The sequence below is a fragment of the Dasypus novemcinctus genome, chromosome 15 (genome assembly GCF_030445035.2).
Source record: "Dasypus novemcinctus isolate mDasNov1 chromosome 15, mDasNov1.1.hap2, whole genome shotgun sequence".
Classification (NCBI taxonomy): Eukaryota; Metazoa; Chordata; class Mammalia; order Cingulata; family Dasypodidae; genus Dasypus; species Dasypus novemcinctus.
In genome coordinates this window covers 92,479,688-92,503,185 of record NC_080687.1, presented here as the reverse complement: position 1 = coordinate 92,503,185, position 23,498 = coordinate 92,479,688, and the positions used below count along the sequence as shown (strand labels likewise).

The following is a 23,498-nucleotide window of genomic DNA, read 5'->3' as shown; positions in this document are numbered from 1 at the left end:
TGCAAAATACTATATTAAAAAAAAAAAAACCCTACCAAGTAGTACAGCATTATAAGACTAGTGATGCAATTAAAGATGAAATCAGGGAAGCAGATGTGGCTCAAGAGATTGGGCTCCCCCCTACCACATGGGAGGTCCGTGGTTTGGTTCCGGTGTCTCCTAAAGACGACAGAGCTGGCACGATGGGCAGGCGCAGCAAGATGACACAGCATGATGATGCAACAATAGACATAAGAAGAAAAAAGTGTAATGAGAGACACAACAAAGCAGGAAGCAGAGTTCCCAGTGCCTCCTAAGGAGGATAAGCAAGACAGAGAGCAGGCAAGGCGAGCTGACGCAACAAGACGACACAAGACACAAGAAAAAAAGCTTTATGAGACACAGCAGAGCAGGGAATGGAGGTGCCTCCTTCCCACATCCAGAGGCCCTGGGTTCAGTTCCCACTGCCTTCTAAAGAAACAAGGGAGACGAATGGAAAAGTGAGCCAGTGGTCCTAGCAGTTCTTGGATGTTTGAAACCCTGGCTTTAACTGGAAGATGTGCATTCCTTTTAGGTTTAGAATTCTAGGACCCTCACAAATTCAGAGTGGGGATACACGACAGCTTATATTTAGCCAGCTCCTTTTCCTATATAAGACTGCAGAGTGCTTCAGATGTATATTTGCAAAACAACGATTAATGAAGTAAAAAAAGTCTCTCTACTATACAATGCAATGAAACAGTATAATTTAAAAGTTACTTTGGCCAGATGGAGCCTATGAATTTTGTAAAATACCCCAGGAGTTTAGCTGACAACTTTTAAGTATCATGTTTTAGATATAAACTCCAGGTTAGGTACATAAACCACATGATGCACTCTTTGTGTTTTTCTTCTCGATGTAAAAAAAAAAAAAAAGGGTGAAATATTTTTAAAATCAAAAGAGATTTACTGTGCCAGAGATGTACTGTGTTAATAACAGGGGGGTATGGAAAAGAATATGTCAAATGTATGCTATGGACCATATTTAGTGGTAATTGATGATATTATCTCACGATCTGTAACAAATGTCCTACAACAGTGTGGTGTGCTGGTGAAGAGTGTTGTATGAGAGTTCTACACATGAGCATGATTGTTTTTAAGTTCACAACTTCTGTAATAAAAATGTATTTTTTTTAATGTAAAAAAATTTTTTTAGGGACAAACATTTCCAAGTAGGACCAATGACTTTGTAAGTATCTCAATATCCATTCCCATCTATATTCAGATGCCCGTACACTGCAGGCTCAGAAAACCAAGGAACAATAAACTCTTTAAGGTGTGATTTTTTTTTCTTTCTTTTTTTAAGGTGACTTTTTAAAAAGTAGTGTTTATTGGATTGAAAGCAAATAGTTAAGAACTTTTTTAAAAAGCAGCAAAAATTTCCCATTTCTCCATCCTTCAGTTCCATTTTGTTTGAAAGCCATTTAGTATTCTTTTTGAAACATTATATAGTTAAAGTACAAATAAAATATATATACTGCAATTCCCATTTCCCCCTTGCCTACCATAACTGGGACAATTGCATTCCAAGCCAGTCTTTTAAGACTTTGTTCTAAGTTGACAAAAATAAGCTCTCTTATTTGTATGTAATTTGGTATACAAACATTCATAATAACTATTTAAAATAGTTAACAATTCCACCCTTTGATCCATCCCCTACATACAAAAGAATTATACTTTTTCCCCTAAGAAATGAGATAGTGGCACATGTGAGTCTGCATCTAACTGTTTTCCCACTTAATAGCATGCTAAGAACATCTCTTATTTTTTCAGGTCACGCAGGTCAAGATCTAACTCATTCTTCTCAGGAGCCCCAGAGTAAGCCACTCCATAGACGGACCAGCTTTTGTAGACATGTCTACAGACAGACATAAAGGTCACCTGTTTTCTCTCTCCTGGTGCTTTTGGTTCAGTATCTGCAACAAGCTTTCAAGAATAGATTTGTACACGGCCTCTCTCTTGCATTCCCAAGCACTGCTACAGTTCTACTTATAATCTACAGAAAATCTACCCTGTCACATCTTCCCAAGTGCTGTTTTAAAAACAAATATCCTGGATTTAAGGCCAAATGTGCCTGACAAGTGCCATGACCTGAGTGAGCGCTCTACCCTCCACTGGCACTCCGCCTGGCCTGGAGGCCACCTGTTCTCACTGACCTTTAGATGAAGTCAGCCATATACAGCATCACTCAAGCTCTTAGGCTAGAGAACTAAGACAAAAAGGTCTCCTCTTTTCCCACTTGTATTATTTTTTTCAAGTACTACGCTGAACTCAAATGTTAACAAGGGCACCTAGAAAAGCCTTTTATGTGAAAAAATTAATGAGCCAGGTTGGCATTTAGTTCACTGGTTGTTTTCTGCCCACCAGAGGTGTCTTTGCCTGGTCCACAGTTGACCAAGGATCTCCTGCCTGGTGCCTTCACCAAAAGTTAGAGAAGGGACAGAGCGACCCGCGTGACAGCCCACGGCGCTGATGTCATCCCACTGGCCTTCTGAATGTCCAGGCTGCCCTGCCAAGCCAGCCCATGGATCAAATTCACTGGCCTGTCCCGAGTCGCAGACCATGTCATACAACGGGAGGTCCCACAGGGGTCCATGCGACGAGCAAGACGGCAAGTACCAAGATGACCCCAAGGACTTCTTTAGGCAAAAAAAGATGTCCAAACACACTGCGCAAACATTTCTACTTCTGCATCTCCTTTGAATGTCTTTGTTTAAATGTTTCTGTATCTATCTCTGAAATAACCACATATCATTATTATATATTACTCTAGTTTATTAAATAAATGCAACAAGGTTGACATCACAGATTCCAACGTTGTTAAAATAAAGAGCTCAACATAAAAAGGCTTCTAAAAAATGCTTACTTTTTAATATACTATTTCGGCATGTGAATAAATATGCACAACAGGAGCCACTGCTGACACCACACACCGGCAGTGTTTAGCATCAGTGGTTACACAGATCCATAAACAAACAATACAAATATTTTCTTCAACTTGGTTATAAGCATTTGAAATGCTTTTGCCATATTTAAGCAACATCCAAATAGGGGAAGGGGCTTGTGGCCACACCCCAACTCCTTCCCTAGGCTGTTTCTTGGTTAAAGTCTCAACAATTGGATTATCTTTTTCAGGAAGCAGAAAAACAAAAGCAGGTTAAGCTACACTGAAAAAATGCTATAGTTCTGTCTTAAAAAACAAACAAGTTTTACAGTGAGGTTTGAATTTCTTTTCATCCTGGTATAAAGATGTACATAATGTGAATAAATTGTCATGCTACGGCATGACATTCACTCTTTATGTGGTCTTTCAAATGAACTCGCTTCCACTGATTTAGAAAATATACACTTAAAAATTGTTTTCTAAGTTAAAGAAAAAAAAAAGTGGTTCATCAAAAGCAATTCCTTAAGCTCAAAACAACTCAAAAACGAAAGCCTTTCTACAGAAAGTCTTCACTGCATCAATGGAATGTTTTAGTAAGAAAACAAAATTTCTCCTCTGCCAATGTGTGGTTCCATGCCAGGCTGAGCTTGGCTCTCCTGGGTCATGGGGCCTCCTCTGCCATCTAGAGGGAGCCCGGGAGAACCTGGACTTTCCCTCCCAACACATTACATGCCACCCACCACCCTGCCCTCTTCCTACCTCCCCTGAATGTCCTTTCACTTTCGGCAATAAAAGTCTGCTCCACAAAATCTTTTTCAAAGGAACCACTAATAAAGAAGGCATGCAGAGCGTATTTAGCTCAGTGGTTGAGTGCCTGCTTTGCATGCATGAGGTCCTGGGTTCAATCCCCCGGACCGCCATTAAAAAAATTAAAAATTAAATAAAATTAAAAAAAATAAAGAAAACACAAAAAAGAGAATAAGATAATAAAGAAAGAGACAGGTGGGGTGAAACTGAAAGCGAGGAAAATTGGCTGAGCCCCCAAGAGAAGTCTGCACTCCTGCCTCAGTGGAGGAAGGCCCCAGAGCCCAGACAGAGCAGCAATCTGCCCACAGACGGGTCTGCGCTGGGGCCGCAGTTAGTATGTGTTTACTGTTACCCTCAGCAGGAGTAACTGAAGACGCCCAGGACATAGGTTCCCTTGCCTGGGCTGCCTTCTCCAAGGGTGAAGTTCTTGGGGCTCTCAGAGTCACCTTTAATTTTGAGAAGAACAGGATAAAGACAAGAAAGGAGAGTGATTTCTCTTCATTATCTTTAGAAGTAAAGAATAAAGGAAAATATCACATACCTGTTGTCAGAAGCTATATAAACAGATGCTGAAGAAAAATTAATAGTTTCAAATATCTCAATCCAGTATTTTTCATCCAAACTAACAAGGAAGTCCAAGACAGGAAATGTTTTAACAAACATGACGCAAACTAAAGTGAAAACTGAAAAGCTGGAAAAATCAACTCTTCAATTCACTAGCAACATTTCGATAAGCAAACGTAGTAAAACCTCCACTTAGTGCCTTCTTGAGCCAGGCCTTTGCTAACAGGCTCTGCTCAGGATTACAGTGACAAAGCTCTCTACCTACAGACTGCTGAGGGATCATGGCTGTAGGGCAGCATGATGTAAACACATGGCAAGTGGCTCCACCTGCAGCAGCTACTATTTTCACGACCCTCCACACCACCAGCTGTTATCATCCCCATTTTACAGATTGGGAAATAGGAGCAAGAAAGGCGAATACATTTTCTAAAAAAATCAGAGTAAAATTACTACCATTACCTAAGACAGAATCCAAGCTGCTGGAAACGTCTACCACCAAGGCAGACAGGGCCACCCCCAAAGTCAACAGGTTACACCACGATAAATTTAGGTATTAGTACTTTGCAACAATTCCTCACAAAGGCCAAGCCTTCAAAGGCTTAAAAAATCACTTACTATAAGTGAACGATCCTGCCCAAATAGATTACAAAGCAGTGCAATATTCCGGGGCTTTTTCCTGCATCGTTTATACCCAAGTTTGAGAAGTTCAGGTTCCACGTGTGAAATCTCTTCAGCTGACAAGCCCCAGACCTTCAGGAGAAACAAAACCCTCTTGGAGGTTCCACCGAACCGGGCCCACGAGCTTCTTCGGGGCAGTCCAAGAGCTTCAGTTACGAGCCACGGTGCCTCGGGAGCGGCTCTCCCATGAAGACAGGACCCGGCTCCCGGCATGTTTGCAAGCTTTCTTCAACAAGAACCGCGCACTGTGTGCTCTCTCCTTATCCAAGGGCTCTTGGGCGGTAAGGACTCCCGTGCCCAACACCAGCGCTCAGCAGTCTGAGTTCATGCAGCCTCCGTCTGTTGCTCACGCCGCAGAATGCGAGGAGCCAAGCGGTGAAAGCCATGTGAAGCACAGGAAGCTCTACTGATTCGGGAGTTAGCGTTCTCGGAGGGGTGGCTCATGCAGCCTGCCATCGGTCACAAATCCAACTTCTTCAACTGCTCGTATGTCACAAAGAACTGTGGTTGCTGGTTAAGGCTGATAGAAAATGCCATCTTCATTGACTCCGACACATAAAAACAGATGAACACAGCACCAGCTGTAGCTCGGTGGTAGAGCGCCTGCTTCCCATGGATGAGGTCCCGGGTTCAATCCCCAGTACCTCCTAAAAACAACAACAAAAAACATAATCCTTGACCCACAAGATCATGCAATGATGGATATAGGACATGTTAAATTACACCAAAAATGTATAAAAGTCTATAGGCTAAAATGTAAACCACAATGTAAAACATAAGGTAACTAAAAATTTAGAAAATTATACAGCCTAAAACATAAACCATAATGCAAACCAAAAAATGCAAACAAAAAAAAAACCACATAAAATCCTTAGGAAGCAGGTGTAGCTCAATGGTTGAGTGCCTGCTTCCTATATGAGGTCCCAGGTTCATTCTCTGGTACCTCCTACAAAAAACAAACAAAACAACAACAATAAAAACAGATGCACAAGCACATCTACAAACAGATGTGTGTGGGCAGCCCATGTGCCACGGACAGAGTTAAACAAGGGATTCTGTCCTTCACCACCCAAAAAGACCACCCCACAAAGCCTTCCCAAGGTCAGCGTGGACCAGAATGACCTCAGCTGATGTACCTCAATCACCCAGCATCAGTTCCAAGAGCCTCTTCTAGGATGACATCCACCCTGATTAGCTTCCTACGAGAGGGTGAAACACACAGAACAAGGCCGGGGAAGCGGCCCGCTGTGCAGGGTTTCTAGCAGGCAGACCTTCCTTAAGAGAAGCAAACAAAAAGCAGCAAGGGGTCATGAAGACCAACATTCCCACCTTGGGCCATTCTGCCCTTCCATGTCCAGTACAGGAAATAGGGGTGATTACCCAAAAAATTCCAGAGCTAATTCCTGTTTCTCCTTAGGCACGCTCTAAAATAAGTATTCTTCAATACTGTTGCCAAACACATCCCTAGCAGTGGCTGGGGATATGAAATCAATCTGATATCATAAATATTAATACCCTCAGCTTCCAGGACAATGACTAAAAATTATCTGCACCAACATCACTACCTTTCAATAACACCATCGTTAAATAAACAAGATTCATGGTGCCTAGCAGAGACTTTACATTTCCTAGAAAAAAAAAGTCTAAATAGCCATTTCTTAGAATCAGAGAAACTCAAAAGAGTAAGAACCTACCTCTAAATTACAGTTAAAAACATGATGTTCTATAAAGACAATATTATTTTACCTACTTTTTTTTAGATCTCTGCAACGAAAAGGATACAATGATATTCCAAGGACCAAGTCTCAACCAGTTTGGCCAAAACCCTTTATATAGAGCAAAAAATCCTTCATTCTTCCATGTCTGTTAAAAGAGAAAAAAATAAAAGTTAACTTCCAACTTCATAGGTATATCAAATGCGTTAAAAATTAGGGGCTGGGTGAATCCATTTTTCTTAAGAATAAAATCCTGTCTAAGAAATCACTGCCTTCAATCCCTCTTTGTTTTTTCAAGTCTTCTGTGTAGATGGAAGACTAAGGCTCCATTCCAAGCAGCCCCACAAAGCAGGCGAGCAGCAGTGAAGGCCTAAGAAATTAGGTTTGATTCCAACAAGGGTCGTTTGCTTCTGTGCCACTGGTACTCAAACATGGGCTGGAAGCAATGCTGGCAAGTATCACTCAGAGCACTGCTACTTCATAAACTGTTTGATGGAAGAAAATGATGAGCATCTCTTATCGTGTCTAGGATGCAACAGGTGTTACACCTGTCAGGCCACAGGCAATCGAGAGGGGAGGCATTCAGGGGCTTTCGTCCGTTCATGAACTCTAGGCCCCATTATTTAAGCTGTGCGTGACGGGTTCCTTTGAGGGAGAGATGTGAACAAAGGATTCCCATTCCAGTCTGGCTCAACAGGAAAGAGGGAAGCTTTGGAAAGGAACCCAGTTGTTCTACGATCATGGTAACTATGTTCTCAGCTTTCCCAGCAAAGCAGAAGTAAAAAGAAAATGAAGTTTCATTCTTAATATTCATCTAGATTTTGTATTTGTGAACATTTACCCCAGTGTGACCAGAACTGTGCACAGATTGTATGCCTCAGGGCTTTGAAAAGCATCGCTCATCTTAGTTTTGACAGCTCTCACAATTTAATTACTTCTGTTCAGCATCGGTGGTTCACTGATTAAAGCGACCCACCAGAACACTGAAGATAAAGTATATTTACTTGTTTCATAACAGTGTCCCTTATTATTAGTAGGAATTCAAACTGTTGAGGGCTTACCACATTCCAGACACTGTCCTCACCACTCTCTAGGTTCTCTTTTTGAAAGTGCTAGTATTGCCCCCATTTCATTTATGAGGAATCTGAGGGGTGGGAAGATAATAAATAGCTTGACCAAGTCACTCAGCTGTGACAGATTGAAGCCTGTATCCTCAAATTTTTATGCTAATTAGCTCCTCTGTGGGTGCCTTGGAAGCTGCTGGACTGCGAATGGAATTCATTATCCTGCCAGGACAGACACTTGCTCTCACCTGTAATAAGCAATCCAGGGTTCCTCTGTAGCCAGGGCACCTGCCGCCTGGAAGGACTCTCTGGTTCATCATACGTGTTCTCACCACATCCACAGGGTTTGAGGCCAGGGCTCCCGCCAGGCCACAGGTGAAGCTGGAGCTGTGGAGGGGACACCACAGGGCACAAGAGCTACAAACACCACTGTCGACACAGGCGCGACGCAGGTCCTCCCCGACTATGCTAAATGTGACTTGTCGCTACGCCATGTAACGAGACAAGACATGTCAGGATCAATGAGCAGCACAGGCTCTTGGGACACCAACACTGATGAGACTGGCTATGAATTCCAGCCACCACCACAAATGCCCTGGACGTTCCACAATGTCTCAGAATCATAGATGCCTGGAAAGGCCATTCTCTAAGGAGGAGCAATTCCATCCATTTACCTGTAAGTTAGGTAGTGGGGTTAATTCTAGTCATAGCAGAACCATATTGTTCTCAGAGTCCAGAGAAAAAATTTACTTGTGAAATGCCCACAGGGGTTCTTAGGTTCTACCACACTTCCCGTCTTACAAGACTACCATGGGCCCCCTTTGGTACCAACGATCCAGAACAGGCTTCCTCAGCCTCAGTGCCATCAACATTTCAACCTGGAGAAGTCTTTGCCAGGGGCCGCCCTGTGTGTTGTAGGTGCTGGCCCTCTGGATGCCAGGAGCACCCCTCCTGGTCGTGATACTCAAATGGCTTCCAGACATGGTCAAGGGTCCCCTGGAGGGCAAAACTGCCCTCGCCCCCACTCCCAATGGGCTAAATAACCTATGATATATCCATACAACGTGATCATTCGTAGCTATGAAAAATAAATGAAGTCTGTATGTAGTGACGTGGAAAAGATATTTGCAACATACTGAATTTTAAAAAGTTAGAGAATAAAGCACGCGCTTATTGGTATAAAAAGGACCTGAAGTATGCTTTTATAGACATTTTTGTGCATGCAGAGAAAATGCCTAGCAGGCCCATAGCAAACTTTTAAAAAAGGCTACCTAGCAGAAGGGCTAAGGACTTTTATCCTTCTCTGGTACAAAATTTTTTTCTTTTTGAGGTACCGTGGCCGAGGATTGAACCTGGGGCCTCGTATATGGGAAGCTGGTGCTCAAACACTGAGCCACGTCAGCTCCCCAAGTTGGTTTTTTTGTTTGTTTTGCTTATTGTTTTTGTTTGTTTGTTTTTAGGAGGCAATCTGGAACAGAATACGGGACCTCCCATGTGGGAAGCAGGTGCTCAACTGCTCGAGCCACATACACTACACCTCTGGTATACTTTCATACTGTAATTTTTCAAATATGAGAATATAATACTTGTTTAACAAACTTTCTTTAGAATTTCTACAAGTTTGGACTAAATTCCCACTCAAAATGCATGCATCCCTAAAATATTAATTTTTAAAAATCATAAACATACAGGAAGTGGGTATAGACCGTGTCCCCCATCAGGCCAGAGAGAATTAGATGCTTCTTGGTGATATCGTAAACAGGCAGTTCCACGCCAACAACAATAGCCGCCCGCTGAGCAGTTAAGGACACCCCCTGGGTAGAAGAGACAGAAAAATGATTTAGATATTTAGTCAGACTTGCTCTCCATAGAACGAGCCCTTCAAATTAGCAAAAGGTTGAATGCACAGATTTTAAAAAATGTTTTCCTGCTAGAATTTGCAATATTGATATAAAGATAGTAGTTAAGAGAGGTTCTGAGGGAAGGGGGAGAGGAAAATAGGTGGAACATGGAGCATTTCTAGGGGATTGGAATTCTTTTGCATGATTCTGCACTATTGGATATAGGTCACTATATTTTGTCAAAGCATATAAAACTGTACAATGCAGAGTATAAAGCATATGTAAACAACACAGCATGGTCAGTAGCTATGCTTCAACACTGGTTCATCGGTTGTAACAAATGTACCACACCAATGTAGTATGTTGTTCATCGGGGCAGATGTGGAAGGAGGTATATGGGAATACCCCCTACTTTCAATATATTTTTTCTGTAATGTAAAACTTCTTTAAAAATAGTTTATTATATGAAAAAGAAATTGTTTTCCTCCTGGTGGTGAGTGATATAGGTGACAAAGTGGAAGATACCGTGGGCCTGCAAATCAGAACTGCCAAAGTCTAATTGTGATCCTAGCACCAGCTGTACGACCTTGAGCAGACCTTGGCCAGGACAAGTCACCTCTCAGGGCCTCTGGCCCCCTTAGAGTTGCCCAGTGAGGCCGGGTCAGTTCTATGCACTGACATGCACATCTCTAAGATGGCGGAAACAGCACCGCATACCAGAGTTTGCTTACTAACACAGCCAGGAACCACAGAGAGAAAAAACTCACTGTAACTGCGACCTAAAACCCTTTTTCACAGAATAAAGCAAAACCAGCAAAAAGATACCCACCTATGCCTTCAGAGAATTTCTTATATATGAATTATTCAAGAGGTACTTAAATCAGAATATAGTCCTTATATCTCCATTTCACAGGTAAGGAAATTAGGGAAGTAAGTGTCTTCAAGGGCAGAAAATGTCACTTTTCTTTACTCCCTTATGCTACTTGTATTAAGATAAAATGAGGTGCGATCTAAGCCCCCTCTCAATCTGTAGCAGAGTGGGCAATGCCATCTCCAAATCCTCAAGGATGAGGAATGAACAAGCATTAAGGGGGAATGCAATTATGGACCAAAGTGGACTCATCATTATTCTAGCAATGGAAGACCTTGTAACACTGACAGTAAGACAGTGGTTACCAGAAGTTGGGAGGGGAAGGAGGGGGAAGAACAGGTAAGAACAAGGGGCATTTTGGAGACATTGGGACTGTCCTGCATGACAATGCAATGACAGATACATACCATTATACATTTTGCCAAAACCTATAAAACTATACGGTGCAACGTGTAAACTATAATATCAACTAAAGTGTGTGGTTAGGAGCAGTGCGTCAATATGTGTTCATCAATTGTAATAAATGTACCACAGTAATGAGGGATGTTGTTAATGGGGGAGAGTGTGGGAGGCAGAGGGGTGGAGTATATGGGACTCCCCTATATTTTCACTCTAACTTTTCTGTAATCTAAAACTTCTTTAAAATAAAGTTAAAAAAAAAAAAAAGATAAAATGAGGGAACTAGGAAAACAAAGTCAGAAAAGGAAGAAAGGTAAGAACAAAATAAGCAGGTGGCCCTGCTTTCTGAGCTTACCTTCCACAGTCCTCTAGTCCCCTCCTGCTGGTAAATGTTGATGAAGTTTCCTATCATTCCCCCTTGAATGCTGCTGTTCTGTGCCTGCATCCGGATCTGGAGATGATTTTCAAAACCAGCATGAGGAGGAAACTAGCACAGTTCTCCCAAAATGTGTACCTCTGAAAACCATTCAATCGTTTGCTTAATAATCACCACCCGAAAAAAACTGTTGTAAATATAACCATGATGCTAAGTTAAAATGTCCTCAGTAGATCAAAAGCATATAAAAGATTCATTCTTAGGGACTTTGGAATCCCCAGAAAGCATCTGGAAGAGAGTCCTGCACTGGTTATGTCAATGAGAAATTAACATTTTAAAACAAGGTCTTTGGAGAAGGAAAGAAAAATTGTCAATCTCTCTGTACATTATAAAGGAGGAAAGAGATAAAATAATGGTGATTCTAAACGTTTACTGTAATTAATTAATAACAGTATCTGGGGAAGCCAGTGTAGCTCAGTGCTGGCTTCCCCTATACAAGGTCCAGGTTCAATCCCCGGGCCCGGTAATTCCAAAATAAATAAGTAAATAACAGAACCTGGCGTACCTGGCAGCACTGAGCAAATGTGCACGTGGTTCTTAAATTAGTTACTCTGTGCCACTACTCTTTCCAACCAGCTGATCACAAGGTATGCAGACAAGGCGGCAAGGAAACTACCATGTGGTGCCCCTTACACAGTAATACTTGAACTCACCAGGGAACTTCACTATGTCCATCTAGACTCCAACATGAAAATAACATTAGATAGAGCTTTTTGAATTTTTAAGAATTAAAAGGGGTTCCTTCACTAAAAAGCTGACACCTTATTTTTGTTTAGGGAGCAAATGGATTTCCTCTGACTTCTAGAGGGAACTGACATTGCCATGGCAACAATGGAAAATGAACCAAAGATACAGGAACTCCCTTTCCCTAAGCCCTGAGATATATTTAAGAGATTGCTTGTACAGGTATTTTTCCGTAGCCCTCTTACACCAAAAAAAATTATGGCAAAACGATGGCCTGGACTTTCGTCTCCAGACATGCTGCCCTTCCACCACAGCACACATGTAAGTGGGGTGCACTCGGCACACTGTATTCAATTTTGATGCTTGTCAAAATCTATTAGACTGCAAGTTCTCTGAGGGCAGCATTCTTGTCTTACTTTTGTTTTGCAAGCACCTTGTACCACCAACTGGTACAAGGTAGAAACATAGTGAATGCTTGTTAAATAATGAAAAAAAAAAACCACCATACACACAAAAGAAGTAGAGAGGAAAGGAATATCCCGAGGAGTTAAAAAAGCAGTTTGTACCTGACTTTCATTAGTTATTTCCTCGCCTTATTCCGAAGAGGATTTAAGAAGGCTGTAACGCTAGTACTCCTGATAAACTTAACTAAGGTGCTATAGCTAATTGGAGTAATCAAATATTTTCATTAGCATTCCCTGAAACAAAATTAACAGATAAGAAAATGTATTCAGAAATAGTCACCAGTGTTCAGCGTAGACTTAAGTGAAGCTACCAGTCGGCCTTTTTTTTCTCCATTAAAAAAAATTTTAGTGTTTATTTCATTTTTGTAGTCTGTCTACTTCAAAAGGGGCAACAAAATGGGGTATTAATGAAAAAAGAAATTCAAATGTACCCAGGCCTAAAACGTTTTTTTCCTGCTTAATTACCAGAAAAGTGAGCTCTACTTTTGAGACGGCCTGTATCCATAGGAAATCTACCTATTGGATATTAAAAAGTCAGAATTTTCACGGCACTTATAAATACATTCACATATTGTATTCACAGATTTTTCATTCTCTGTGCATATTGCATTCTCAGTGCATATTGTATTCACAGATTTTTCATTCTCTGAACACTGCCTCCAATAAGAAAGCATGGAATGTGCCTATAAGAGATAGGTAGGCCCTGCTTACTTTCAAAACATCTGCTGGATTGGCAATGGCTGAGGATATGACTCCAGAGAGGATTCCACAGATGCCATTTATCAGGAGGGTTTCATCTGTAAGGAAAGACGTGTCATTACCTGGCTTCTGAGATACACAGAGCTCTTCCTGTAAGTCAGATATAGGGGACTGTTTATCTTAAGATGATAGCGCATCAAGTAGTTTCAAAAGGATTGCAAAATTTTATGACTAAGGGGACTGCACTTAGCAAAATTTCTTGATATTAATATGCTACATGAATCATCATGCAAGGTGAGTAACAAGCTGCCGATTCACTCTTGTGCATTACTTCAGATTATCATAATTAAGATGAGGTATATCTGCTATGTAAATAAATACTCCTGTGAGATAACTGGAAGATTGGCAGTTAAAAAAAATTTTTTAAATTGTTTTTGTTTGAGAAGTTGTAAATTGACACAAATATCATGCATGAAATACATAAAATACAGAGTTGGCATGGAAAGTTTTACAGTACATCATACATAATTCAAATTAAACAACTGCTATCAAAGCATTTCCAAAGCATCTTAGCTCCTGTCCATTATTTTACCTACCAGTGACTGATGCTTTATGCCATTGTGAAAAAGGGAGAGAAAGTTCTATGGATTAAAACAGTCACAGAACTAACGAATAGAGTATCAGAACTCAGAATTCTTAAGCCTAAGAAACACAACCACTTTCCTGGAAAACAGGTGGTAATTCACATGATTTTAGAAATTTTTAAGTTGGAAAGTACTGTAACGAAATATCCTCTAGTCCGGGCATTTTGGAGATGAGGACAAGTAATTAAAGTGTTTGTAGAGATTGCTCCTCTCAATTATTACTCCCCTCAGGTTCCCTCAGTTCAACTAATGAGAGGCTTGCTTTAAGCAGGAGCCACTTAGATTTTACACAAGTTCTCCTCAGCAGCAGCAAAGCCACAAATAAGCTAAAGAAAATCTGATCTAAAACCCCTTCGAGCAAAAGCCCAATAATTCACTTCCTGTCCACAACTGGACAGAAAGGTTCCCCACTCACCTTCTGGCCGCTCAACAAAGAGTCGCTTCAGGCTCTGGTAAGTGCCTATCTTGATGGTGCCGTAGGAAGCCTGGCGCAGCATGGCAGGAGCGATCCTATCAAACCAGGGAACACAGGGACAAAGAGAATCAGCAATCGCTGCAAATTCTTGCAAAAACCCACATGCTGAGACACAATTGTGCACTTGCCTTCCTCCCACAATCATACCGTAGTAAAACAGTTTTCTTAAGTTCAAAAGGCCAACAAAAATTCACTGGGTTCAGTCAAATTTGTGCCCATTAGTTCACTGGGTGAAAAATCAGCCTCTCCTGGTTCTCACTGAAAACGGGGCGTAACATCTGCCCATCCACTTCAACAGAAAAGGTATTCCTTCCCTGATACAAAGCACCTGGTGATAACTGGCTTCAGGGGCGCACACTGCAAGCATCTGTAATTCTTCCACTACGCTTCTTTTAAATCACCTGGATGGAATTCTGGTTCCCTGTAGGAACTTTAACAGATGTAGGCAGAGTCCTGTCTTACCTTCCTATCCAGCACCTACAGCACACCGTGTTCATTAAATGCTGAATGAAAGAAAAGTAGTTCACTGCAACTCTTACCCACGGAAGATACTGTATCACTTTCATTACAGCAAAACACTTTGCTAATTCAGATTCATTACAGGGAAAGGGCGATGATCAAAGTGTATAAAAAGTGGATCATGGGAAAGTAAAGCAAATGTAATTTTTCTATTATTGTCTCTTATTGAACATAATAAAAATGTAGTTTTTCCAAAACAATTCACCAGAAACTACCTATTTGGAAAATAAAGTTAAAATCAAAAGTGAGAAATCCAGAATGCTCACTGTGATTTCAAATACACCTCAAACTTTTACTTTTTTTAATGAAGTCTGAGGTAGGTCTTTCTATTCCTTGGAAAGCCAACAGCGAAACATAAATGCCTAAAGGCCTACTCACCCCGAATACAGTGCTTTCAGCCCTTCCTCTCTGCCTATCCTCACTAATGCATGCAACATGCCGCGATATCGGATTTCTTTAAAGTTTGCATCATTCGCCTGGCCTTGAATCTGGAGACGTGTCTTGGTTAAATCAATTGGAAATGTGCCTGAAAATTTAAGAAATACATCACTTAAAAAATTTTCCATAAAATAAGGATACACAGCAATATATTACTGAGGCAACATTCAGATTATAAGATAAACTAAGAAACAATTAACAAATGGACATAGCACAGCACCTGGCACTTACAGCTACTCAATCAATATTTGCTGAATGAGTGAATAGAGAGAAGAATAAACAATTAGGAACAAAGAAGATCTTTTGTTGAACCCCGAAGAGGAGGAAGTCACAAATAGGAGAAGGACAACGTACACAATTAAAAACTGCTTGAGTAATTACGGTTGATCTAATGTGCCTCAGGGAAGACCCCTGAGCTTCTCAAAACCTCTGCACAGGCAAACATGCTGTGGCAAAATAGGGAATAGGCCAAAGGAAATAAGGACAGATGCATTCCAGAAATGATTCACAGACTTCTGTTTGGAAAACTGGCTCAACTTTCTCCCCAATAAACTTTGAACCCTAAACTGCTAATGAGTAGCCAAAATGACTACTTTGTCTTAAGCATGCTAAAAGGAAATCTATTTTGAACTCTGAGATGAGCGTTTGATCATCTCCCATTCTGTGCCTGAACTACGATGACATCAAATACCACAAGGTGACCCCAAGTTTAAGCACCAGGACATGCAGCAGGCCAAGCCACCCCAGCGGCGGGCTCCTTACCGCATTCTGCCGTGATGGAGGCCAGCCCTCCGTACACGAACGGCTCCCAGTGGAGGGCCGACATTGTCACCAGCGCCCCTTCTCCTCTGATTCAGAGAAGCATAGCTGCCAACGGGGTTTTCCTGGACACAAAAGCAAGGGGTTTCAAAGCTGTCCACCTCTCCTGCAGGCAGTTTCTTCTCTGAACTCTTTCCTCCTAGTTCACTCAGGGAGTGCCATCTGGAGCTATCAGGAAAGTCGCCCAGCAACAGCTCCCCCCACCCTCCCCAGGCAGCAACACCGCCCCCTGCCTCTGCTCCCAAGGGCAGCCTTGCCTTCAGAAGGCAAAGCACCTGTGTCTCCTAGACCCCAAACCAGCGATTATTTGTCTCACAGGAAAAAAAGGATATCCTTGAGTGGTGGTAGGGTGGGGGCGCTGTCCCAAGTGCAGGGAGAAAGAAGGAAGCATCACACATACACTCCCTCACTTTATCAGTTGCCTTCATTTTCACTCAGTTGGTAAAAGTCATCAGATTGGATGATACCCTGATATCTGTGTTTAAGATCAGCGTGTGGCAGTGAGTCTAGCTTCTGGGTGGACAGATATTTTATTGAAAAATATTCTTGTTCACTCAGTTAACTATTTGCTGTTCTTTTGTCACTTAGTGAGTCCCTACAGGGACGCGCGGCATCCCTCAGGTGCACTGGAGCAGAAAAACTTTGCAAACTAGTGTCATAAAGTAAAACAAGTATGCAGAGTTGCCACATTATCTCCAGTTCACACTGGAAATGTTAGCTCTCTCCTCCTACTCCTCTCACTGGCTGGCAGGCAGCGTGGCATGAAGGACACAGGCAGACTCCGGGGTCAGCATCACACCACTTCTTCCCGGGAAATGCCTGTTAGCTTAGCTGTTTTACTTCACTGACACTGTTATCACAGCAGCCGAGACAACCAGTCAGGGGTAGAGCCCATCCTTTTACTCACCAAGCTAAATGAAATGCCTAGCTTTTAGGCCTGTTGCGTGGGTTATGTATTATACATTTTTAAAAGTAGCATGAGAAAAGACAGCAAACGCTGCCCTCTTCTCCACTCCCTTCACTGGCCCTCGCTGACTGGGATACTACTCATGAACCTGCACAGCCTGGGCCCTCCGTGTTGATTAGATGTTCTGTAAGAGTGTGTGATTTCAGTTGCTTAAATCTGGCCTCATGACTATAAATGGGAAAATCAAAACCGTGCAAATGAATTCCCTTTTGTGTGTGTACTATCAACTCTAACAACTGTTGGTTTTAAGTGAGCTTTCTTATTTACTACAGTCATTACTGGCAAGGCCAGTGCTTACTTTGCTTCTGTTTAGGAATTGCACAGGTCTTCATTTTCCTGGGGAGCCCTACCACAAATTATCATGGCCCCCAAAATTAGCTCTGAACAAGGCCAAGGGGCTTCCTCAAGTTAGAAGGAAATACAAGGGCCCAGAGAGGAAAGCTACCAATAGCGATACCTATACCTCTCTCCAAATTGAGACTGGTTACAAATGAACATGGTAGAAGGCTCCATAAGCATGAAATCTGAAAATTATTTTTATGTACTTCAGTGCTGAAGAATAAGCCCCTGCCCATACCAAATGCAAAAAACCCTCCTCTCATCTATTATCCTTGAAAATCTATAAAAACACCTCTACTTAACTAGTTCTTAACCTTACTGAATTCATAGCTAATGTGATTAAAACTATAAACTACAATTTGTAAGAACACATTAATAACAAGTCCAATAATTTATTTGCTGTCCAGAAGTACCATCCTCAACCCATTCTTAGATTTTGCTGATGGCAAGTTAAAAAGCAAAACCAATAGCTACACAATAGTAGCATTTGGAGGTCCTGTGGTTTACCATTACCAAGTGGTCCACAGAAATGATTGCACTGTATCCCCCCCAAAGGTTTGGGGTAGGAGGACAGACATTACCATTCCCAAGGCAATAACTGAAGAGCTGTGGGTCTAAAAAGGTGTTAAGACTAACAAAAGGTAAATAGTAAAAGAGCAAAAGAAAGTCCTGCACTATCAAGAGTTACTTTAAATGTAAACGGATTAGACTCTCCCATCAAAAGAGATTAGCAGAATGGATACAAAAGGATGATGGAACCATATGCTATTAACAAGAGACTCATCTTAAATTCAAAGACAAGTAGGCGGAAATAAAAGGATGGAAAAAAATACACCATGCAAATAATAACCAAAAGGGAGCTTGGATAGCTATACTTTCATCAGAGAAAATAGACTTTAAGCCAAAAACTGTTATGAGGGATAAAGAAGGTCATTATATACTGATAAAGGAGTCCATTCAATAAGACATAACAACCATAAGTACATATGCACCTAATGGCAGAACCCCAAAATAAGTGAAGAAAATACAGATTTGAAGGCAGAAATACAGTTCTACAACAACAGTAGAAGACTTCTATACACCAATTTCAATAATGAATAGAACACCTAGACAGAAATAAAGAAAAAGACTTGAACAATACTATAAATTGACTACATCTGACATATATAGAACACTTCACCTAACAGCAGCAGAACACACATTCTTCTCTAGTGCACATGGGTTATTCTAGGATAGACCATATATAAGGTCACAAAACAAGTCTCAATGAATTGAAAAATACTGAAATCATACAATATATCTCTCCAAATGCAAAGGACTAAAGCTAGAAATCAATAAGAGGGAAAACTGGAAACTTCACAAATACGTGGAAATTAAACAACACACCCTTAAACAACTAATGGGTCAAAGAAGAAATAACAAGAATGAAATAAAGATTAGAATGGAGATAAATTAGAGACTTGAAAAAAAAAAAATAAAGAGAACTCAACAAAGCCAAAAGTTGGTTCTTTGAAAAGATGAGTTAAATTGACAAACCTTTACTTAGACTGACAAAGAAAAGAGAGGACACGACTAAAATCACAAGTGAAAGGGGCAGTGTTACTGCTGACCTCAGAGAAAGGAAAATAATTATTATAGGCTACTATAAGCTGTATGCCAAAAACTTAAGATAACTTAGACAAAATGTATAAATCCTAAGGTGAATGCCATCAACAGTGAGTGATGTCTCATCCAATCAGTTGAAGGCCTTAAAAGGAGAAGTGATTTCAGCATTCTGAGAGAATTCCCATCTCCATTTTAGACAGCCAGCTTCTCCTGGGAACTCATTAAGGACCATCAGTGGAGCCCCTGGTTTGATCCTGCCCTGCAGAATTTGGACTTGTGCATCCCCATGGTCACATAAGACAATTTCATAAAATCTCATACTATTTACAGATAACTCCAGTCGGTTCTGTTTCCCTAGAGAACGCTGACTAATACACTATACAACACCAACAGTGAACCCTAATGTAAACTATGGACTAGAGTTAACAGGATAATTACAATAATATTCTTTCAACAACGTCAACAAGGTAACGCATTAATGCAAGGTGTTAATAATGGGGGCAGCGGCAGGAGGTTATATGGGATCTTAATATTTTCTGCATGATTTTCTATAAACCTACGTTTCTCATAAAAAAATTATAAAAATGAAAATTGTCATGGAACTGCCTCCCCCTGGTTTGGGATCACACACCTGCTAGTTCCTAAATCAGAGGTATGGTCAAAATAAACTTATCTTCTGCAAATTAGTGGACACTCCTGTACCAGCATTCTATTCAACTACAATTGTTAAGAGTTAGCTAGGAAGCAGGGCGAACACTTTGTCTCCTCTCTTTTCCTTTCCGAATGCTAGGACCAGATGCCTAAACAGGACCAACAGGCCTTCCCACAGTTAATGTTTGCCAAGTAAAGGGAAGAATCACTTGACTATTTAAATAAGAGCCAGAAGGCCTCAGTAGCTAGTAACCATCCAAAGACAGGGTGCTATCGAAGACCATGTGCCAGCAAACTCGACTGTCTGTTCAGTAAACTAAGCCATGTACTTCGCCTTGGAGCTCTCTCAGGAGGAATTCTCCTCACATACATTCCTTAACTTCCTAGCATAACTTTTTTGAAAAATCTCAACTCTGTGTCTACTGCAGTGGATATGGCCGCACCCAGCTGGAGAATGACCCGTCTTCAGTGGTCACCAGCCTTTGGACAGATTCAGGCAAAGAATCTCATAAATTCCCAAGCCCGAGTGGCAGGCATAGAAGGCGTTGCCTGTCCCTGTCCCCCTCGTGCTTCCCTGTAGGCTGTGCCCTTCTGGCCTGGCTAAAACCCTGGGGCCACCTCTCCTGGCTGCACTGTGAACTTGATCCCATTGACAGTTGTCACTGACTGAATGCCTGATATTTCAGGCACTGCTGTATGTGTTCCACATCAAGGGTTTTACTTAATCCTCACAACTCTATGAAATCCCTATCATTATCCACTTTTCAAACTGAGGAAGCCCAACCTCAGAGAGGCAAACTGACTTCCCTGAGGTCACACAGCTACTGCATTCAAACCTAGGTCTCTGAAGGAACACATGCTTATTCCCCGATTTCGTACACAACCAAAAACCATCTTCCAAAAGCTGTTCAAAATATTGGAGGGTAGGAGGGTGAAAACTTCTACGCATTCAGAATAAATGTAGGATTTTCCTGCGGGGAAATATAAAACTTAAAAAAAAAAAAGCTTTCTGAGTGAAATTATCTATCATATTAAGAAATCCAAAGGATTCTCCCTATACTTAAGGCATACATTATTACATTATTCTCTCCACATCCTCTCTAACCTGGTTATTTTCTCCTTACTTGTACAGCTGCAGAGGGAAGTAATTAAATATTATCCTTGCTGCTGGAACTTCCGAAAGCTTTCCAAATTTCTCTTATATAAATAATTCCGGATAAATCCCTTCAATCTTACTTGGTGTGCCCTTTCCAGGGCACAGTGTTAAACGGTGATCACATCTCCAAACTTCTCTCATAAATCTTTGCTCCCCGCAGGGCTGCCCTTCCGTGGCCTTTTCCTATTTCCTATTCATTTTAAAGGTACAGAACCAAAAACGAGCTCGTCACAGCCGGAGGAAATGTGGGGTTTTCAAATCATAGCTCGACCAACCTCATTTCCCACGAATTAACAGAGTCCCACGGCCACGAGGCTTGGCAGCGGCAGAGCCACGAGCGGAACTCGCGCCAGCCGACTCCACCCCCCGCGAGCGTGGGCCGAGACCCGGCAGGGTGGCACCGGCTCGCTCCTCGCGCCCGGGAACAACCACGCGGACGGTACCGCCAGGGCCCCTGCGTTACCTGAAGTCACTCGCCCCTAAAAAGGCCACAGCGACTGTCCAAGCCACTGGACTCGGCCTTGCCGGCGTGGCGGCCCGGCAACGCCAAGCCCCGCGCGCCGACCCCGGCGCGAGGCCGGCCGGACGAGCTGCGCGTGAACACGCCGGCGGCCGCGGCAGGAGGTCGACGGGCATCCCCGCGGGGGCGCGCACGCCCGCAGACGCTGCCTGGCCGCACGCGGCAGCCCGCGGAGCGCGGCGCAGCCCCGCGGGGCAGCCGACAGCTGCAGGGCCCGCAACTGCAGACCCTCCGGGCCGCGGGCGAGCGGAGCGGGGGGCGGGCCAGAGCAGGTGCAGGCCGGCGCGGCGAGGCACTTACCGACGGCTGCGGCCCTCGGCTCCTCCTCCCCGGCTGCGCTAACGCCGGGACTGCCGCCACGCGGGAGGGAGAGAAAAAGCCGCGGGTGCAGGGGGCGGCCCAGGAGGCTGCGCGGAGCCCCGCCCCCGCGGGGGCCCGCCCCTTGTGTCTCATTGGCCGCCAATTGCTCGGGCCTCGCCCTCCTCCTCGGCTTCCATTGGCCGTGGCGGCGCCAGCCCCGCCCAGGTCCCGCCCCGTAGCTCGGCCGAGAGCTCCCGGCGTTGGACCTGGGCTCCTCCTGCCGGGAAGGCGCGGGCTCTCCGCGGGCGTCGCTCGGCTGCGCGCTCCCCGCTGGGGACTCGAGGAGGGTCCTGCGCGTCGCGTCTCGACCTCAGAGGGTGAGAGAGAAACTTCAGGAACACTCCGAGGGCCCAGGGCCTGAGCCAGAGAAGGTGCCTTCGCAGGCCGTAGGTTTTTTTTTTTTAAAAACACCTGCTTTTTAGTTTGAAAATTTACCAACAGTTGAGGGAAAGCTGAGGGAATCGCACTGTTAACAGTGTACCCTTTACCTACCTTCACCGAATGATAACATTTCGCAACATGTGCTTCATCTCTATAGGTCCCCCTGCCTCCCGAGCCATTTGGAAATTGCAAGAACAGCTTCACCACTAAATACGTCACCGCTATCACAAGCAGGAAATGTAATACCGCTTCAGTCCGTCACCCAATATACCTCTATATCTAGAAAGCCATCGTTGTCCGAAAATAGTACACACGCTCGTTCTTCTGTGGTTTTAAATGCAGGATCTACTGCATTCACCTGTTGCGTTTGGTTTCGTGTCTCTCTACAGAAGCTCTTTTAATCAAGGCCAGTACCCTCCCTTTAATAACTTTCGCGTATTTGTGAAATCCACGTCATCTGCCTGGCACGTTCCTCCTGGATTTCTCAAATTATTTCCTCATGATTAGGTTCAGGTTGTGAACGTTTCGGGTAGAAAAGTAGGAAGGGACGGAGTGCTTCCTTGCAACACTTGGGGAGGCCTCGGTGTGGTTTGGCCACGTGGGCAGGGTGTGCCCTGCGGGTCTGCGCACCACAGAGGCACCGCTCTCCCCCGCAGCTGCTCGTCTCTGCGGGGGATAGGCTGAAAGCAGGCCAATATTTTGTCCCCACGCAACTTTCACTCAATGGATGTAGCATACCCTGATGAACTCTTTTTTTTTTTTTAAAGATTTATTTTTATTTATTTAATTCCCCTCCCCTCCCCTGGTTGTCTGTTTTTTTTCTGTGTCTTTTTGCTGCGTCTTATTTTCTTTTGTCCGATTCTGTTGTCGTCAGCGGCACGGGAAGTGTGGGCGGCGCCATTCCTCGGCAGGCTGCTCCCTCCTTCACGCTGGGCGGCTCTCCTTACGGGGCGCACTCCTTGCGCGTGGGGCTCCCCTACGCGGGGGACACCCCTGTGTAGCACGGCACTCCTTGTGCGCATCAGCACTGCGCATGGGCCAGCTCCACACGGGTCAAGGAGGCCCGGGGCTTGAACCGCAGACCTCCCATGTGGTAGACGGACGCCCTAACCACTGGGCCAAAGTCCGTTTCCCACCCTGATGAACTCTTATCACCTTGGTTGTAATACGGTGATTTTTCTAATTCATCAAAATTAAATAAAGAAATATTTATACAGCAGTATATTACAGAATATACTGTATATAATATATACTATTTATATAGTAAAATAATTTGTATCGTTTACATAATAAATAATAGAGTCAATGAATCTACCCAATTTATTTAATTTTATCATTCCTCCTAGCTGTCTAAGGAAGAATAAGTATCCTTCCCTTGTTCACTCTTTTCTCTTTCTTTTCTTCTTCCCCATTCCCCCCTCGTTCTTCCCCTCAGTTTTTCTTCCATTTTCTTTTGGAGTATCAGTAAGGCTCCTGGATTCTTTTTTAATGCAATTATTA

General features: G+C 43.0%; 1 protein-coding gene across 3 annotated transcripts; it reads right to left on the bottom strand.

Annotated features, from left to right (window-relative positions):
- Positions 1 to 2,775: 2,775 nt before the first annotated feature.
- SLC25A30 (solute carrier family 25 member 30) lies at positions 2,776 to 22,347 on the bottom strand. Of its 3 annotated transcripts, none has more exons than XM_012524872.4 (10): positions 22,270 to 22,347; positions 15,963 to 16,084; positions 15,141 to 15,288; positions 14,184 to 14,278; positions 13,137 to 13,222; positions 11,197 to 11,292; positions 9,420 to 9,544; positions 7,979 to 8,117; positions 6,734 to 6,814; positions 2,776 to 5,452 (listed from the first exon to the last, which is right to left on the bottom strand). In XM_012524872.4, the coding sequence occupies exons 2-10, from the start codon at positions 16,024 to 16,026 to the stop codon at positions 5,411 to 5,413; spliced, it is 876 nt and encodes a 291-aa protein (XP_012380326.1). In that variant the 5' UTR covers positions 16,027 to 16,084; positions 22,270 to 22,347; the 3' UTR covers positions 2,776 to 5,410. The 3 variants fall into 3 exon arrangements, with proteins under 3 accessions (XP_012380326.1, XP_058132638.1, XP_004457915.1); XM_058276655.2 differs by lacking the exon at positions 22,270 to 22,347 and adding an exon at positions 21,558 to 21,703; XM_004457858.5 differs by lacking the exon at positions 22,270 to 22,347 and adding an exon at positions 21,201 to 21,638.
- Positions 22,348 to 23,498: the final 1,151 nt, after the last annotated feature.